Genomic DNA, 18,266 nt, shown 5'->3' on the forward strand with positions numbered 1-18,266 from the left:
ATAGAATACTAAATGTATTCAGATATTAAACTTGTCTCCTAAACTAAGAAATAAAAGCCAGCCAGAAAATTTAAATCTGAATAACTTACATTCTTCCTGTAGTAGTAAACTTTCTACTGTTGCCCTTCACTTGTTAGCCTTCAGAAAGACTGATTTGTATACAAATGATCCCCAGTTTACAGTGGTTCTACTTAGTTCAACTTCATGATGGTGTAAAAGCAATACAGACAGTAGAAACCATACTTTGAGTTTTGATTTTCTTCCAAGCCGGCAGTATTTGGTACAATACTCTTGTGATGCTTGGAAATGGCAGTGAGTTCTAGCACCCAGTCAGCCATGTGATCACAAGGGCAAATAACCGATACAGTCACAACCATTCTGTACCGGTAACAGCCATTCCATTTTTCATGTTTAGTACAGTATTCAAAAAATTACATGAGGTATTCAACCGTTCATTATAAAATGGGTTTTGTGTTAGATGATTTTGCCCAAATGAAGGTTAGCATAAGTGTTCTGAGTACATTTGAGCAAAGGTAGGTTAGGTGTATTAAATGAATTTTTCATTTTTACCAAATTCTCAACGTGATGGGTTTATCAGGATTAACCCCATTGTGACTTGAGAAAGGTCTGTAATTGTAACCCTTACATTTATTACCTTTATCTTTTTTCATCACATTGCTCTCAATTAAAAGTACTTTTGAGAAAGGACGGAAGACCTAGATAGAGACAGACCATAAGCATATGGTTTTTGACTCATTAGAAAAATGGTGTTCGAAATGTTCATTGTTCTTTCTAATACAGTGAGAATTAAAATTTGTGGAAGTTAATCATTGGTTTCAAGTGAAAGAATATTTATGCATAGTACTATTTCCTTCTAGAAAGTATGTATTCAGTATCTGAGATAGGTTGTATTACTGAGAGAAGTTGGTAGAGATTGGCTACTTTATATCAGTTTATACGAGCTTTGTCCTAAAAAATGATTTTTTAATAGAATTAACAGTAATTTTTTTCTAGTATCCTACTTCAGAATGTTATACAGGAGTATTTAAACATTGCTGCCACTTAGGAGTCTGTAATCTTGTTTTTAGTCTTGGCAACCTTTTATGGACACTTTGTGAGCCCTGTTCGAACATTTGTAAAAGGAGAGGATTGTAAGTAAGAATTCTTCTAGAGCAGGTTTTTTTTTTAGTGTGTACTTTCCACATTAAACAGTATAATCAATACATTTTAATCATTTCCTCCTCTTAAAATTTATTTCATAATTTGAGTTTTTGAACATCAGTTTTTGTCCTGTCTTACTTGATTCATTGATTGCCCTCTGGTGCTGCTTAAGTGTTCAAAGCTATTTGGTAGAATGGTTTTTGCCAGTTAGCTCTAACTATAGTGAACAGCCTCTGTTGATTAATTTGCTGCTTTTATTCTCTTACAGACTGGGAAGTAAGATTGTCAAACTTCTTTAAAATTCATTTATTCAACAAATTTACCAAGCTCCTAACATTGTGCTAAGTACTAGAAATCAAATCTTACAGTTTAGGATGGGAGACAGATTGAGTACACATAAGGTATGAAAAGTGGTATTACATACCACTATTTAAATTAGGTCTAAATTTCTGACTGATCTTTTTTATTTATTATATATATATATATATATCCCAAAAAAGGATACATACGTATATATAAAGGAAGTATATTCTCAGTTACATACTGAAGAAATATGTAAATTTGCATAAACTTTGGTGCTTGGACTTCATGACATCTATTTTGGCTGCATTCGGACTATTTTTGCTACCTTTCTGTTGTTGACTCTGTTCTGAACATTTAAGGTTTGTGGATAATTGACCTTTGGTAAACACCAGAGGCACATAAGATACTTGGTTTGAATAATTTGATGTGGTGGGTTGGGAAACTTTATTTTTATTTATTTATTTTTACTTAAGGTTTATTTATTTTGAGAGAGAGAGAGTGAAAGCAGGGGAGGGAGAGAGAGAATGGGCAGCTTTTTAAAAACTTCGTTAATAGAATAAGAATTCTGACTTGATAAAAATAGAGAAAACATTGTTTTTGAAAAATGTTTCTTTTCTCCTTTTGCATCTTACACTATAATAATCAGCTGTTACTTATATGCAATCTTGTGATGCGTACTGAATTTAACATAGGATAAGCTAATTTGGAGTCATCATTGAGAGCTTTTTATTACAGACTTCTTGGTGGAGAGAATAAGAATGTGTAAGAGTGAGAAAAGCAATAGGAAATAATTTCAAGAGGTTTTGGGAGTTTGATCATTGGCTAGCTTGATATAAATACGAACTAGCTAGCAAATTATTAAATTTCTCAAGATGAAAGTGTTACTGAAGCTACATATTGGATTTTGGAAATGAATATCCTCAGTGCTTCACCAGTTTTATAAAACAATATTTGAAATAAGTTGATAAACAGCATTCACCCTCTTTTCAAGGTAATACAGATGTGGAAAGTAGAAGCAGGATGAGGAACCAGTTATTCATGGTTTCTAACCTTGAGGATAGCAAGTGCTTTTGGACTCAAAAAGAAGAGGATAATCTGATGATATGGGACTCAAGTCACTATATTAATTATTGGGTACCTTTAGCATTTCTCAGCATTTTACGAGGACCTTAATACGGTTATATGAGGTTACACTAAAAATTCTCTTTCCTATATTCTCCTAACCCACTGGGTTCTCTCCATCCCCCACCCAAGACAATGTAAATTTGTTATATGCCCTTGGGAAGTTACTATTACTTTTAATCTATATAATCTCTTCCCCATTTAATACAATTTGAAACATATCAGGGCTACTATAATGTAGCTTATATTTTTCACTTTAATATTCACATGATTTTTTTTTTTTTTCTTAGAAACAACCACAAAACTTGATGATTTAGAGCAAAATCATTTCATCCTCTCATGGTTCTGGGAATCGAGTGGGCTTTGTAGATGGTTTTCTGATCACTCATGGGTTGCTATCAGTGCTGGGGCTAGATAGACTCAATCTCAACTGCTGCTAGCTATTGGTTGGAGCCTCAGCCAGAACACCTACATGTGGGCCTTACCACCTGTCTTGAGTTTCCTCACAGCTTGATGGATTGGTTCAAGAATGATTGTCCCAAAAAGTACCAGGTGAAGCTGGGTGGCCTTTCATGACCTTGCCCCAGAAGTTACATAAATAGCATCAATCATGTTCTAGTTACAGACTCACAGATTCAAAGGAGGGGTGTCAGCATCATGTAAGAAGAATGTGGTGTGGGAGATCTTGTTGAGGCCATCTTGGAGAACACATTCTGTCAAAGATCTATCCATATCATTTTATGAAGAGCATCTTCATTTTTCTTAGGTGTAACAGTATTCCATTGCATGGATCATATCAATGTATATTTAAGTCACTTCTCTAGTTTTGAATTTGCACATTGTTTTAGATTTTTGGCTGTTAATATAACTTAATATAATGTAGTATTGCAGTAAATAATTCATAGTAATTTCAGATGTATCCCAAGTATCTCTATGGTATAAATTCCTAGAAGTTGATTGCCTATATAAAAGGTTACATACATTTGTAATTCTGATATAATTTTTTGACAGCCCTTCAACAACAATGTACAGAATGTGCCTGTTACTGTATATTAACTCAAAAGCGACTTGTAGATTTTGCCATTTTGCCATATTATGAGGAAGATCAAGAATCTTTTCATATTTTTAGAGCCCATTGTGTTTCTGTTAACTATAACTTCATGATATTTTTATGTGAATTCATTTTTAATAGATGCAATTCTGTTTTATTTCATTTAGTAATGTTAATTTCTCAGTATCTCTGTTTTATTCATACTTATTTTAGTAACTGGTAATCTCACATATTTTTACCATATTCTTATTGTTGGATATTTAATATTTGTATTTTTGATTGCTGTTTTTTTTTTAACTTTTTTTTTTTTTTTAATTTTTGAGACAGAGAGAGACAGAGCATGAACGGGGGAGGGGCAGAGAGAGAGGGAGACACAGAATCGGAAGCAGGCTCCAGGCTCTGAGCCATCAGCCCAGAGCCCGACGCGGGGCTCGAACTCACGGACCGTGAGATCGTGACCTGAGCTGAAGTCGGACGCTTAACCGACTGAGCCACCCAGGCGCCCCTTGATTGCTGTTTTAAGTAATCCTCTAATTGTGGACATTTTCTTGGAATATTTTTTTTCTCTCTGGAGTTAATTCTGTAAGATAGAGTTCTAGATGTGGTTACTGAACCAAAAATAACTTTATCTAATGATTATGGGATCAAAAGGATTCCAGTCTTTTCATCAATTTTTTCCTCCCTTGGAGATACTTCCAGTTGTTTTTTTTTGTCATTGCTCGACTTAAATATGTTTTAAGATTACAAGTTTCCTATAACTGTTAACTCTGGGAGTTAAAATCTTCCTTGTCTTTTCTCCCTTCTTTAAGTTGTCCTTTTCCATTTCTGTGTTGTAAAATTCACAAATATTAGAACTTTTAAGCTTCCTTAGTGGATAGGTTTATTGCTAAGCATTAAAGAGTCACTTCAAGACAGTAATACTTTAATGATCTGAGAGGTTCCCTTGAGGTTGGGGAAGCATTAAGTGCTAGGTTCTTAAACCCAATGCAGAAGGTGTATCACTAAAGAGAAGGGGGAAAAAAAGAAGCTTCCCCCTTTTCAAGTAAGCATTTTCATATTCTTTTAGGTAAATACCTAGAGGTGAGAATCCTGGATTGTGTATTACTATTTTTAATATTTTTTAATGTTTAATGTTTTCCATAGTGTCTTTATCAGTTTACATTCCCACCAACAGTGCACTAGGGTTGCCTTTTCTCCACATCCTTGTCAGCACTTGTTATTTCTGTTTTTTTTTTTAACTGGTCGCTCTGACTGATGGGCGGTGATATTTCACTGTGGTTTTGAATTACATTTCCCTGATGATTAGTGACGTTGAGCATCTTTTCGTGTGTCTGTTGGCCATCTGTATGTCTTTGGAAAAAAGTATTTAGGTCCTCTGCCCATTTTTTAATCAGATTTGGGTGTTTTGAGTTGTAGGAGTTTGTTACGTATTTTGCATATTAACCCCTTATTGGATACATCATTTGCAAATATTTTCTCCTGTTCAGCAGGTTACTTTTTCATTTTGTTGATGATTTCCTTTAAAGTACAAAAGCTTTGGGGCACCTGGGTGGCTCAGTCAGTTAGGCATCCGACTTCGGCTCAGGTAATGATCTCAGGGTTCGTGGGTTTGAGCCCCGAATGGGGCTCTGTGCTGACAGCTCAGAGCCTAGAGCCGGTTTCGGATTCTGTGTCTCCCTCTCTCTCTGCCCCTCCCCACTGGTGCTCTGTCTCCCTCTGTCTCAAAAATAAACATTAAAAAAACATTTAAAAAAAATAAAGGACAAAAGCTTTTTAGTTTGATGTAGTCTGGATTGTTTATTTTTGCCTCTGGAGTTTTTAACTCTGACTTGGCCACACTTAATTTCTAGCAATTTGTCAATTACTAAAGCTTAGGTTTTTCTACCTGAGCTGGTTTGCTCATCCTTCTGCTCTGAAGTTATCCTTACCATATCCACCTTTCTGTACAGTTTTGGGAGTAGCGTATTGCCTTCTCCCCTCAATTTTCTTACAGATCAAAGAAGAGTTGACAATTTTTCAGTTCATCTTTTTTTTTTTTTTTTTTTTTTTTCAGTTCATCTTTTTACTTGTTAGGATGGCGTGGCTACTTCTAAGCACCATACATGCAGACCTGGAAGCCAGAAGTGTCTTTTCCTTGCATATTACGGGAATTTAATAAAGTACTGTTTAAACTATTTAATAAAGTACCTATTGTCCACAGATAAAATGTCTTTCAAAGACACACATCCCTTAAAGCTAAGTTAATTTCATTAACTTTTTCTGTATTGATGTTCCTTGGAGAACATTTGTCTGAAACTAGTTAGTAACTTCTCACAACCTCTCCCCTTTCTTCACCTTTCCTCTTTGTAATGTGTTCATTCTGCTTCCCAGTTTATTATTTGATACATCCTTGTTATATAAATCCAATCTGGTGAGTAAAGACTTTATAAGGTTTGGGCCTGTGGTGGGATAAGCACAGATTCTTAGCCTTGAAGGTTCATTTACTGATTTTATCAGTCCCATCATAGAGTGTTCAGGTTTGGGGCCCTAACTTAATACTAACCAAACTCAAACTCTTAAGACTAATTTAAAAACAATATGCATAGTTTGGTATCAGAAATACTACCGTGGTAATGTTCAGCAGGTAACATGTGACTAGCTTATGTCCTGGTTAGTAGATTCCTTTAGGAGAGTTAGGTATCCTTAAATATTTTCCAATATTGCAATTCATTTAGCAGCAGTTGCCTTTAGGTGTTGTTGGATGTTTTTTGTTGTAAAATATGCATGACATAAAGTTTATAATTTAAACATTTAAAAAAAATAAAAACAGGAGCACCTGGGTGGCTGTCGGTTAAGCGTCCATCTTCGGCTCAGATCATGATCTCTCCGTCTGTGAGTTTGAGCCCCGCATCAGGCTCCATGCTGACCACTCAGAACCTGGAGCCTGCTTCAGATTCTGTGTCTCCCTGTCTCTCTCTGCCCTTCCCCCGCTCACACACACACACACACACACACACACACACTCTCTCTCTCTCTCTCTCTCTCTCTCTCTCTCTCTCTCAAAAATGAATAAACGTTAATAATAAGGAAAGTAACAAAAGTAAGTAACAGTTCTGGAACATTCAGTACATTAACGTGCAGCCATCAGGACTGAACATCTTCAGAACTTTTTCATCTTCCCCAACTGACACTCTTTATTAGGCAATAACTTCTCATTCTCCCCCACCTTTATCCATAGCAAATAACCATTCTATTTTCCCTCTAAGAATTTCACTGTGTAGGAATCTCATATAAGGGAAATTATACAATACTTGTCTTTTTGTCATTGGCTTATTTCACTTAAGATGTCATTAAGGTTCATCCATATTCTCATGTGTCAGAATTTCCTTTTTACAACGGAATAATGTTCCACCATATGTATAATAAAGACCACATTCTGCTTATCTTCCGTTGATCCTTCATTGTGGATTTTGGGTTTTCTTCTACCTTCTGGGTATTGTGAATAAATGCTGCTATGAACATTGGTATACAAGTATCTGTTGAAGTCCTTGCTTTCACATCTTTTGGGTATATACTCAAGTGGAATTGCTGGATCGTCTGATGATTCTGCTTAATATTTTTGAAGAATCTGTCATTTTCCACAGTAGTGCCCCATTTTATATTCCCATCAGTGCACAAGAGTTCTGATTTTTCCATATCCTTGCCAGCTCTTTGATTTCTGTTGTTTTGATCATAGCTGTCCTAATGGGTGTGAACTAGTATCTCATTGTGGTATTGATTTTCATTTTCCTACTAGTGATGTTAAGCATTTTCATTAGCTTCTTGGTCATTTGCATATCTTCTTTGGACAAATGTCTATTTCTTTGCCCAATTCTTAATTAGATGTTTGGGGTTTTGTGTTGTTGAATTGTAGGATTTCTTTATTCTGAATATCAATCTCTTATTAGATGCTCATTGATTAAGAATGAATCTTATGTGATTAGTGATTTATAGATCATCTCATAAGATGGATTTACTTTTAGAAATATTGCCATCTTTTTACATAGTACCTGTCTAGTAAAAATTTTTTTAGCTTGGGGCACCTAGGTAAAGTCAAGTCAGTTAAGCGTCTGACTTCAGCTCAGGTCATGATCTCATCGTTTGTGAGTTCGAGCCCCATGTTGGGCTCTGTGCTGACAGCTCAGAGCCCGGAGCCTGCTTTAGATTCTGTGTTTCCCTCTCTCTCTGACCCCTCCCCTATTCATGCTGTGTCTCTCTCTCTCTCAAAAATAAACAAACATTAAAAAAAATTTTTTTTTTTTATTTTTTTTTTTACCTTGTTGCCAGGCTTTTGGAGTATTTTCTTTTTGGGTTTAGTCACTGTATGCTTTCCTGTCTGCCCTAGTCTTTTTTTATCCCCCTTCTGTTTCTTATATTAACTGAAATGTAACTCTTTCCTGAATACATGGTTTTTGCTGTCATAACCCACTGGGTACTCCTCACAATGCACAGATGATTTTAATGGGAAATAATAATAGGCTTAGTTTTTTATTTTGCCTGCTGTTAGCTTTAGACTTCCATATATTCTTCTCTGTGTACAATTTTATTTGAAGTCAGCGCTTATCTGAGAAAATCCATTATATTCAATTACTGCTATTGATACTCATTTCCCAACAAGCCAGTTTCTACCCTGATAATTTTGGTACCTGCTTCTTGATGCTGCTCGGTCAATTCCTGCCATCCTTCTCCCTGATTGGATATTCATCTTGGGAGTTTGATTCAGATCCATTGAACTCATTTATTAAATTCCTTGCCTCTAAAAAACTTTGCTTCTGCAAATCACTCCCAAACAATCTCTAACTTGGATTTTATGATCTGCTTCTGAGAACCTCAACCAAGACCCTTCTCTCTAGCAATTCTATTCCTTACCTTTCAGTTTTGAAAGGCCTCAAATCCACTACGTATAAGGGAGAACATTCAGTCATGATTCTACTGTGAGGAGCCTACTGTTATTTTAGTTTTTTCTGTACATTTTTGGTCATGTTCCTACATAGATGTACCATATACCTACCAGGAATTTATTTATTTATATATATATACATATATATATATATTTTTTTTTTTTTTTTTTTTACTTTTTGGCAATTAAAGGTTATTTTATAACCATTTTTAATGTAATTGCTATTTAATACCTACGAAGTCACCAGTACCTTTGCATTTATACATTTCGGTTGTTTCTAATTGTTAAGTACAAAATTCTTTCTTTCTAAAGATTTCTTCTTCCTATTCTCCTGCTCCCCATACCATCTTTTGGAGATTCCATGAGGTACTAGATTAACAAGTGTCAGCATTTTCATTATTTTGCTACATGTTGGCAAAATTATTTTCAAAACAGTTATATCACCAGCAATGTGAGTTTTTGCCACACTTTTTCAAGGTTTTTTTTTTTTTCATAAGCAAGTAAAATAACTTTCGACTTTTTGCTGTAAGGATGATTTTGTTTGTTACTAGTGATGTTGACTTTTTTTTTCTTAGGTTCTATTTCTTTTGTGAATTTTCTTTACACATTTATCCTTGATGCTTTCGGAGTTTTGCTTAAGATTTATATGAGCTATCTACATATTAAAATTTAATCCTTTAATATTCACTGTAGAAATTTTCCAAAAATGTGTTCATCCCTGTGTTATGGGTGTATGATACATGTTGGCAGATAAAATCTCAAATTTTTTTATGTAATCAAACTGATAGTCATACAGGATTTTTGGTCAATTCTAATAACATAATCCTTTTCTATCAGATTTGATACAAATTTGAGGGTTGGGGTGGGATTGGTTCCTTGGTTTTTCTCTATTATGCCCTTCTGTTCAATTCATGTAGAATCATTTTAGTTGTTAGATTAAACTCTGATTTATTAACCTTTGGATAATGCAATTATCCGGATAATGCTTTGGATATTTTTCCCCTGGCTCATTGTATTGCAGTGTCTCTTCCTTGCTTATTATTTATGAAGGTCTTGCACATTATAGGCCTTAGGTATTTGCAGATTTAACATTTACAGTTTCAGCTATCTCAGCTGACTGCAAGGTCTGTGATTTGCTAATTTGTAGTTTTGCTGAAACTGAAATGTTACTTGCTTGCTGCCAGGCTTACCAATAGGAACTGATCTTGGAGCTCAAAGAGGGAGCCTATTAGACAGGCCAGCACCCGCATCTCAACACAGCTTTGTTTTTCTCTACTTGTCGTCGCGTACACAGTAACTCTCGAAGTGATAAAAGCTGTTTCTTTGTGAAATATGGGCCCGAAAAGAAAACCAACTGCTAGTGCTGGTGATGAAGTGAAGAGAAAATGAAGAGGTCTAAGAAAGTGATGGTTCTTAGCCAGAAAATAGACGTTTTGGATAAATTAAAGTGGTTGTGCAGATTAAGGTAAGTTGGTGGTGGTTAATGTTGCTACAGTATCGATGTAGTAGTGTATATTTTGAGTGTCAGAATTTATTTTTATAACTTTATAAATGATTAGCAATGTGATTTTAGAAGCATTAAGGATTTGAAGATGTCAGCTGTACTTCACTGAGTTTTATGGGGGAAGTCAAGTTTTATGGGGGAGGTATTTGAAAATTTGCGAACATTAGGGAATCATGATGGCCTTGCAGTATGTAATGTTCAATAACGCTGAATTGTCCCATAACATAATATTTCTGTTCTTGTGGCACTACAGCACTTTTAATTGTTTTAATGTGGTTTTGATGTACCCTAAAACCCCATCCCCCTGGCCTCTTAATACTGTTACTTTTTTTCCACCCCCATCATTATGCTCAATCATAGCACATGAATAACAGTATGGTGTTAACCAAGTTAAAGAGATCTTGATGGTATTTTGTTTGATATTGTGTTAGTTATATAATAACTTGGGTAGAGAGAGGCCTTTTGAAATGTCTATGTTTTTTCCCCATTTGGGAACTATTTGTCTATTCAGATGTTATCGAAGATAGCCCCAAAATAGACATATCTTTTATGAACTTCTTTTAGCAAACATTTTGAATATTTATATGAACTGGGATTTTTATTATTGGGTATGGAGAAGAATAGCTAACAGTAATTTCCCAAGAAACTCCTAGTCTAGAAGAAAAAGATGACATAAATCAGTGTTTATAAAAAATGTGAAAATGTTCATGGCACAGAGTTGGGGGCTATTAAATAGGGTGTGATGAAGGATGCTAAGAGGAGTTGAGTGAATTGATTGTTCTTGTTCTTTGTTAATATAATTGGGATCCATTTTCCTCCAAGCATAACAACTAAAACCCTGGTTATTGCCAGTGTGTTGTAAGGCTGTTGACTTTGATCTGTTCTAGCCCATTTAAAGAACTCATTATTTTATCTGTTCTTTTTTAGTTAATGCCTTTGGATTTTCTTGTCAGTCATGCTTCTTAAAAATAATCTCTTTTCAATAATCTTTTTTTTTTTTTAATTTTTTTATTTTTACATTTATTTATTTTTGAGAGACAGAGAGAGACAGAGCACAAGTGGGGGAGGGGCAGAGAGAGAGAGGGAGACACAGAATCTGAAGCAGGCTCCAGGCTCCGAGCTGTCAGCACAGAGCCCGATGCGGGGCTCGAACCCACGAGAACTGCGAGATCATGACCTGAGCCCTTGAGCTGAAGTCGGACGCTTAACCGACTGAGCCACCCAGGCACCCCACAATAATCTATTTTATTATAAGGATATTTGAAATGTTAATAAATAATGGTGATGGTGGACATTCTTGTTTGGTTTCTAGATTTAGAGAGACTGTTTTAAGTGCTTTCCTATTAAGCAAAATGCTAATTTCAGGCTTACAGTAGACACTTGATAAACTTTAAGGAAGATTCCTACATGTATATTAGGAATGGATATTGCCTCAAATGCCCTTTTGTCATTTATTTAAATATATGGTTTTTCTTTTTTAGCCTGCTGGTGTGACTGCTTTGTGATTGTGAATCTACAGTTATGGGTTATTGTTGTTTTATTGTATTTGTTGAAATTTCCTTGCCTGTATTTTATTTGTCATTTTTGTACATGCATTTATTAAAAAAAGATTGGTAGCCTTTTGTAATATCTTTAACTGGTTTGAGATTCAGATTATATTTCCTTTAAGGCAGCATAACTATTAATTATGTCTCTGAGCCTAGAGTTGATTTATGGAAGTATAAATGAATGTTTTTACTCCCAGTGTATTTGTGAACATAGAAAAGAGAAAGAGCTGTCATCACAGAGTCTGATGGTGGGGCTTGAACTCATGAACTGTGAGATCATGACCTGAACCAAAGTCTGACATTCAATGGACTGAGCCACCCAGGCACCCCAGAGTTTTAGAAAATTTTATAACTTAATTCTGTGCCAGTTTGGGAGAAAGTTGAATAATCACACCTTGAGCTGAAAGTAAAAGGGAAGGGCATACTAATTTATAATGAATGATAGAGTAGCAGAGGATTAATTACCAAAGTTAACGAAGGAAAACAACTGCAAGATGTCAGCATGCTGCTAAAAAATGGCTAAGTGTAGGTCTGGTTCTAAGTATCTTTATTTTAGTGCAGCTAGCTACACTTAGAAACTTAGTCTAACAATTCTTAGTTTGAGAGTGAGAGAAAGAATGAGTGGGGGAAGGGCAGAGAGGAAGAGAGAATTCCAAGCAGGCTCTGCACTGTCAGCACAGAGCCCAATGCAGGGCTCTATCTCAGGAACCATAAGATCATGACCTGAGCTGAAATCAGGAGTTGGATGCTTAGCCAACTGAGCCACCCAGGCACCCCCTAACAACTGATATTTTAAAGTTCAATTCACTTGATTATAAACTACCTTTTATGAATCGATTTCTTTTCATTTTTTTTAGTATCCATTACAGTGTTTTTCCTGATGTTTATTCCTAGAGCTCAGAGGATTATGATGGAAATTTTACTTCCTATTCTGAGAAGCAGTTCAGAAAATAAATGATATGTAATTTGCAAGATTGGACAGCGAACTTCTTAACCTTAAAAGCAAAAATATCTCCATAAAATAATACTTTACTTGGCTCAGTCAGTAGAGATTGCAACTCTTGGTCATGAGTTTGAGCCTGATGTTTGGTGTAGAAATTACTTTTTTAAAAAAAGGATACTTTCTTGTTAAAATCTAAGAAAAGAACTGATGAAAGAGCACATATGCAAAAAGTCCTTATGGCAAGGATTGAAACAGGAGTTAATATTGAATCTGAATTTAACAAATTAAGTTTAGGTTGAGTTCATAACAATTATGAAAATTAAAGTTTTATCATGTTTTGAAGGAAAAATATCATAACAAAAAATACCTAGTCATAAAGGACTGGAGCTAAATCACCAGACTATGCCAATAAATACCAGGAGAATGGAGCAGGGGGCGTGGTGTTGACAATGTAGGTGGTGTAGTAATAGGTATGCCCATCCTCTCTATCAGCTCCCCGCCCCTTGCAGTTTTTCAAGAATATCAGTGTATATTTCTTGAACTGTTTTAAAATTTAAAAATTTTTAAATTTGTAATGTGTAGAGCGATTTAAGAAATGTTACTAAACCTATTTAGTGTTACAATAAACTTTTTAAGAATATAGAAAAATCTTCGAATCTGATTTTACTATGAAGGTCTAACAAGCCTGTATGTGTATCAAGCTTTGAAGCACAGACCTTTCAGGTGTCTAAAGCCACTATTAACTGTGCATGTACAGTGTATCCTATGTCCAGGTGGTTTCTATACTGTGAAAATATTAGGGGGGAAATGATGCTAAACTTATTGCAGACATTTTCTTCTTTCAGCTGCTTTTTTAACCCAAACTGTGTGTCTTGATGACACAACAGTAAAGTTTGAAATATGGGATACAGCTGGTCAAGAACGATACCATAGCCTAGCACCAATGTACTACAGAGGAGCACAAGCAGCCATAGTTGTATATGATATCACAAATGAGGTAAGTAGAAATGTATTCTACAGTGAAACTACTTTGACTATACATTTCTTGTATTCAGAATTTCAATTAGAGAAAATATTTTTTTTAACTTTTTTTTTCGATACCCAACCATGACATTTCTGCCAAAGCTTTCATGAGATGAAAGAACTGATTAAAAAAAAAAAAAAAAAAAAGATGAAATTGTCTCAAATAATACAATAATCCTAAGCACTTCTTTCCGAGTTACATTGAAGAGTTTGTAGCTTTGTCTTACTTACAGAGACTCTCCCTAACCATTTTTTGAGCCTGTGCCAAATAGCTGTTTCTTTGTTTCCCAGGAGTCCTTTGCCAGAGCCAAAAACTGGGTTAAAGAACTTCAGAGGCAAGCCAGTCCTAACATTGTAATAGCTTTATCAGGAAACAAGGCTGACCTTGCAAATAAAAGAGCTGTCGATTTCCAGGTATGTTTGAAGGCACATATGTATTGTAAATTTTCCTTCTGTATCTACACTTGAATTAGTTATTTTAAAGCCATGCAAATAATAGAAAATATCAATTTTTTAAGGAAATGTTGATCTACTGTATGTAATAAAATGCTTCTCATGACAAATCTGAATTTTTAAATATCTTCACATAATTGTAATATATAAATACTCTCAAAGATTTTGTTGATCTAAACAATTACAAAAGAAGTGATTTTTCACAAATAGTGCAGAAATCTATAAAGCAAAAGATTATTGATTGCCTCCTACCCTAATCCCTCCACCCCCACACATACTTTAGTATCCTTCCTAACCTTTTTTATTTACCTGCCAATGTTTATATTAGCATACATACACATACCCACATATACACATACAGCTTGTACTTACGTGGTTCTTAAAAGGGCCTTCAAAAATAAAGGCTCAAAAATCCACTTATAGGTTATTTATTCTAGCTAATTAAGAATGTTCTCTTATGCAAAATAAAGCACAATTATTTATTTACTTACTTACCTGTGTTTATTTTTGAGAAAGAGCATGAGTAGGGAAGGGGCAGAGAGAGAAGGGGACGGAGAATCTCAAGTGCATTCTGCTCTGACAGCGGCGAGTCCAATGTGGGGCTTAAACTCACAGATCTTGAGATCATGACCTGAGCAAAAGTCATACACCCAACCAATGAGCCACCCGTGCACCCCTAAAGTAAAATTATTTAAAACAAATGTCCCTAGTTAGACATTTGTTAACTTTTTTTAACATTTTTTTAACATTTATTTAAAACAAATGTCCCTAGTTAGACATTTGTTAAACTTTCCCTCTTCTCTCCCTCTTTAGTTTCTCTACTATATATGGTATATAGTAGAAACTGTACACTGCATACTATACTATATATATATAGTGTGTGTACGTGTATATACTATATATATAATGTGTACTATATATATATAGTATAGTATCAGTGGTGGCATAATTGTCTTTGATGATGGCTGTTGGTGGAGTACATGGACTGAAAGGGAACTAATATTTCTTGCACCATTAGGTAGTAAGCTGAGCATATTGCTACCATTGCAATTGTGATTTTATTTAATTCTGGTTACAGTCCTATGAGGTATAATATCTATTACCCTGAGATGGTTCGTCCCCAGCATAGAGTGTGGGAGATAGAGAGCAGTTAAGTTATAGTCAAAAGTGGCCCTCTCACACAATTCAAAGGAACCTCATTTTCTTTAATTTTTCTTTAAATTGGAAAGATAATTGGTTGCTCTTCACAACTGTGAGGCTTAAAGGCAATAATATATGTAAAATGTAAAGCGTGACAGAAATATAGAATAGTAATTTTTAAAGGAATGATTCATGACATACTCAAAATATTGTTAGCCATTTAGTGTTTGAAGCCAGTATTAGATACTAGGATTCCCTTTGTCTTCATTGTGAGTAATGAGCATAAATAAAATTTGCTATAGAGATCGAAGAGACTTTTATATTTAGAATAGGATAATTTTCCACCCTCTGGAACTCACTATTTGAAATCAAATTTTAATGTCAGATCAGATGAATCAGAATGGAATAGTGCAAGAAGTTAAGGCAAAAAGAAATTTGAAAAGGTATCCTACAAGAGTGCTGTTATCTCTCTATTACCTTTAGTAGTTATTGCTTATTACCCAGTTGCTGATTATAGGTAGTCAAGTTGGAGTAGTAATAAGCCTCTTTTTCTGTAACAAAAATAAGGCAAGTATAGTATGTGCAAAGTAATTATCTCATTTTTTTGTTCTATAAACAGGAAGCACAGTCCTATGCAGATGACAACAGTTTATTATTCATGGAGACATCAGCTAAAACATCAATGAATGTAAATGAAATATTCATGGCAATAGGTAAGTTTTCAAACAGTAAATGTAGGCAAAACAAATTACACTGGGGCATATTTGGTTTGTCTTTTTAAATTTTATTTATTTATTTGTCTTGAGAGAGAGAGAGCACTGAGCATGCAAGCACAAGCAGGCAAGGGGCCGAGAAGGAGATAGAGAATCCCAAGCCGGCTCCACGCTGTTAGTGCAGAGCCAGAAGTGGGGCTTGATCCCATAAACCGTGAGAACATGACCTGAGCTTAAATCAAGAGCCAGACAGTTCTAACTGACTGAGCCACCCAGGTGCCCAATCTTTTTAAAAATTCTTGATTTTTTTTTTTTAAGTGATTCTTCTCTTCTAGATCCGTTCCAAGAATTATTTTGTTAGTAATATTGTTAAATTTGAAAGAATATTATCTATTTATTAGGTTGTAGTACTTTTCAGTTTAGTTAAATTTCTTCTAGGTGAGTTGAAAGCCTGGACTTTGAGCTAATAGTTCAAGCAGATATATGTCTAAAGATTTCAATGAGAAGTTTGGATAAATATGTTTTTCTATTAGGTTATACTTTTTATAGAAAAGGAAAATAAGCTCAGAGCAATATTTATCAGGGCAGGGGCACCTGGGTGGCTCAGTCGGTTGAGTGTCCGACTTCAGCTCAGGTCATGATCTCGCTGTCCGTGAGTTCAAGCCCCGTGTCGGGCTCTGTGCTGACAGCTGAGAGCCTGGAGCCTGTTTCGGATTCTGTGTCTCCCTCTCTCTCTGCCCCTCTCCCACTCATCCTCTCTCTGTCTCTCTCTCTCTCTCTCTGCAAAAATAAACAAACTTAAAAAAAAAATTAAAATATTTATCAGGGCAAAATATGGGCATAAAGAGATTTCTTTCTCACTGATGAATGACTGTTTTCATCTGCACTTTGCCCTGAACAAGGGCTATTTTTCTTTCTCACGTTCTTTTCAAACCACTGATTGACAAATATAACTCAAGTATGCACATGTTATGTAAGTATGCAAATTATTGTAATCAAATATTTTAATGGAGAAAGTTTCAAAGCACTGAGGCACAGAGGTGCTCTGAACAATATAAACAACACGCTTGGGGCTCCTGGGTGGGTCAGTTGGTTAAGCATCCATCCGACTTTGGCTCAAGTCATGATCTCACAATATATGGGGTAGAGCCCTGCGTTGGGCTCTGCTGGCAGCTCAGAGTCTGGAACCAGCTTCAGATTCTGTGTCTCCCTCTCACTCTGCCTCTCCCCTGCTCATGCTATGTCTCTCTCCAAAAATTAACATTAAAAAAAATTTTTTTTTAAATATATAAATAATATGCTTTATAGTAGCTCGGTGGTCATTTGACCTACCTAGTGCTCTTACTTTTTCCTTTAAGGTAATTTTAACTGGTAATGATTGTGATTCCACGTTTGTTGATTATAAAGCAATGAAGTTAGCATACTAATAAGGATGCTTTCTATTTTCTGTAACAAAAATATAAGTATTTCTATTGACCTTAACCTCCTTCCAGTAATTTTTTTTTTTTTAATGTTTATTTATTCTTTGAGAGAGAGCGAGAGCACAACCAGGGGGAGGGGCAGAGAGAGGGAGACACAGAATCAGAAGCAGGCTCCAGGCTCTGAGCTGTTAGCACAGAGCACAAGAGATCATGACCTGAGCAGAAGTTGGATTCCTGACTGACTGAGCTGCCCAGGCCCCCCAACCTCCTTCCAGTAATTTTAAGGTGTAGATTCTGCGAGAATGGTCTACTTTGGTGGCTCTCGCATTTTATTGTCTCTGCACTATTCGTGCACCAAGCCCTTCTCATTCCCAAACATTTTTATTATATGGCAATGATTTTTAACTGGGGTGCCCATAAACTTATCCCCAAATAAGAAATATTCTTTTTTTATTGAAGTCATACAAATTAACCAATTAACAGCTGATTCAGAGGCTAAAGAACAGAGTAAATGCTGCAAGTACTGTCAGAATATCTTTCACTAGGCAAGAGAGTTTAATGGTGGCTCATTAGGAAAAAACCTTACTGTTGTATAAAATAATTTACTGCAAAACTCAGGTTTGAAGTTTATTAGGGAAATACTTGTGAAGGATTGGGCAACAATATGCTCTTTTTATTAATAGAACAGATTATACCCAGAACCATATCTAAAAAGCTAGTAACAAATCAAGGAAATCTCTGTGCCCGCTGTGGGGCTTGAACTCACAACCCTACGGTCAAGAGTCACATGCTCTACGGACTGAGCCAGCCAGATGCCCCCAAATGGGCTTTATTTAATTTGTACCTTTTATTCAGATGTGCTAATAATAATGTTTTTTTCCAGTCAGAAAGTGGCCTACATATTAGAATTGCCAGTTTTTTTCCTGAAATTACAGTGTTCCTTCCCTTGAAAGAAATACCAAGCATA

General features: G+C 35.4%; 1 protein-coding gene across 3 annotated transcripts in view; it reads left to right on the top strand.

Moving 5' to 3' along the window:
- RAB5A (RAB5A, member RAS oncogene family) overlaps positions 1–18,266 on the top strand; it is a 29,754-nt gene that overhangs the window by 8,287 nt on the left and 3,201 nt on the right. For 2 of the 3 annotated variants that reach the window (XM_019435353.2, XM_019435361.2), the window contains exons 3-5: positions 13,395–13,546; positions 13,864–13,986; positions 15,785–15,878. In XM_019435353.2, coding sequence (XP_019290898.1) covers positions 13,395–13,546; positions 13,864–13,986; positions 15,785–15,878 — 369 coding nt within the window. Of the gene's footprint in view, positions 1–9,849; positions 10,021–13,377; positions 13,547–13,863; positions 13,987–15,784; positions 15,879–18,266 lie in introns of all 3 variants that reach the window. The other variant, XM_019435369.2, reaches the window with a different exon arrangement.

Source organism: Panthera pardus, unplaced genomic scaffold, assembly GCF_024362965.1.
Source record: "Panthera pardus isolate Hobbes unplaced genomic scaffold, ASM2436296v1 HiC_scaffold_16, whole genome shotgun sequence".
Taxonomy (NCBI): Eukaryota; Metazoa; Chordata; class Mammalia; order Carnivora; family Felidae; genus Panthera; species Panthera pardus.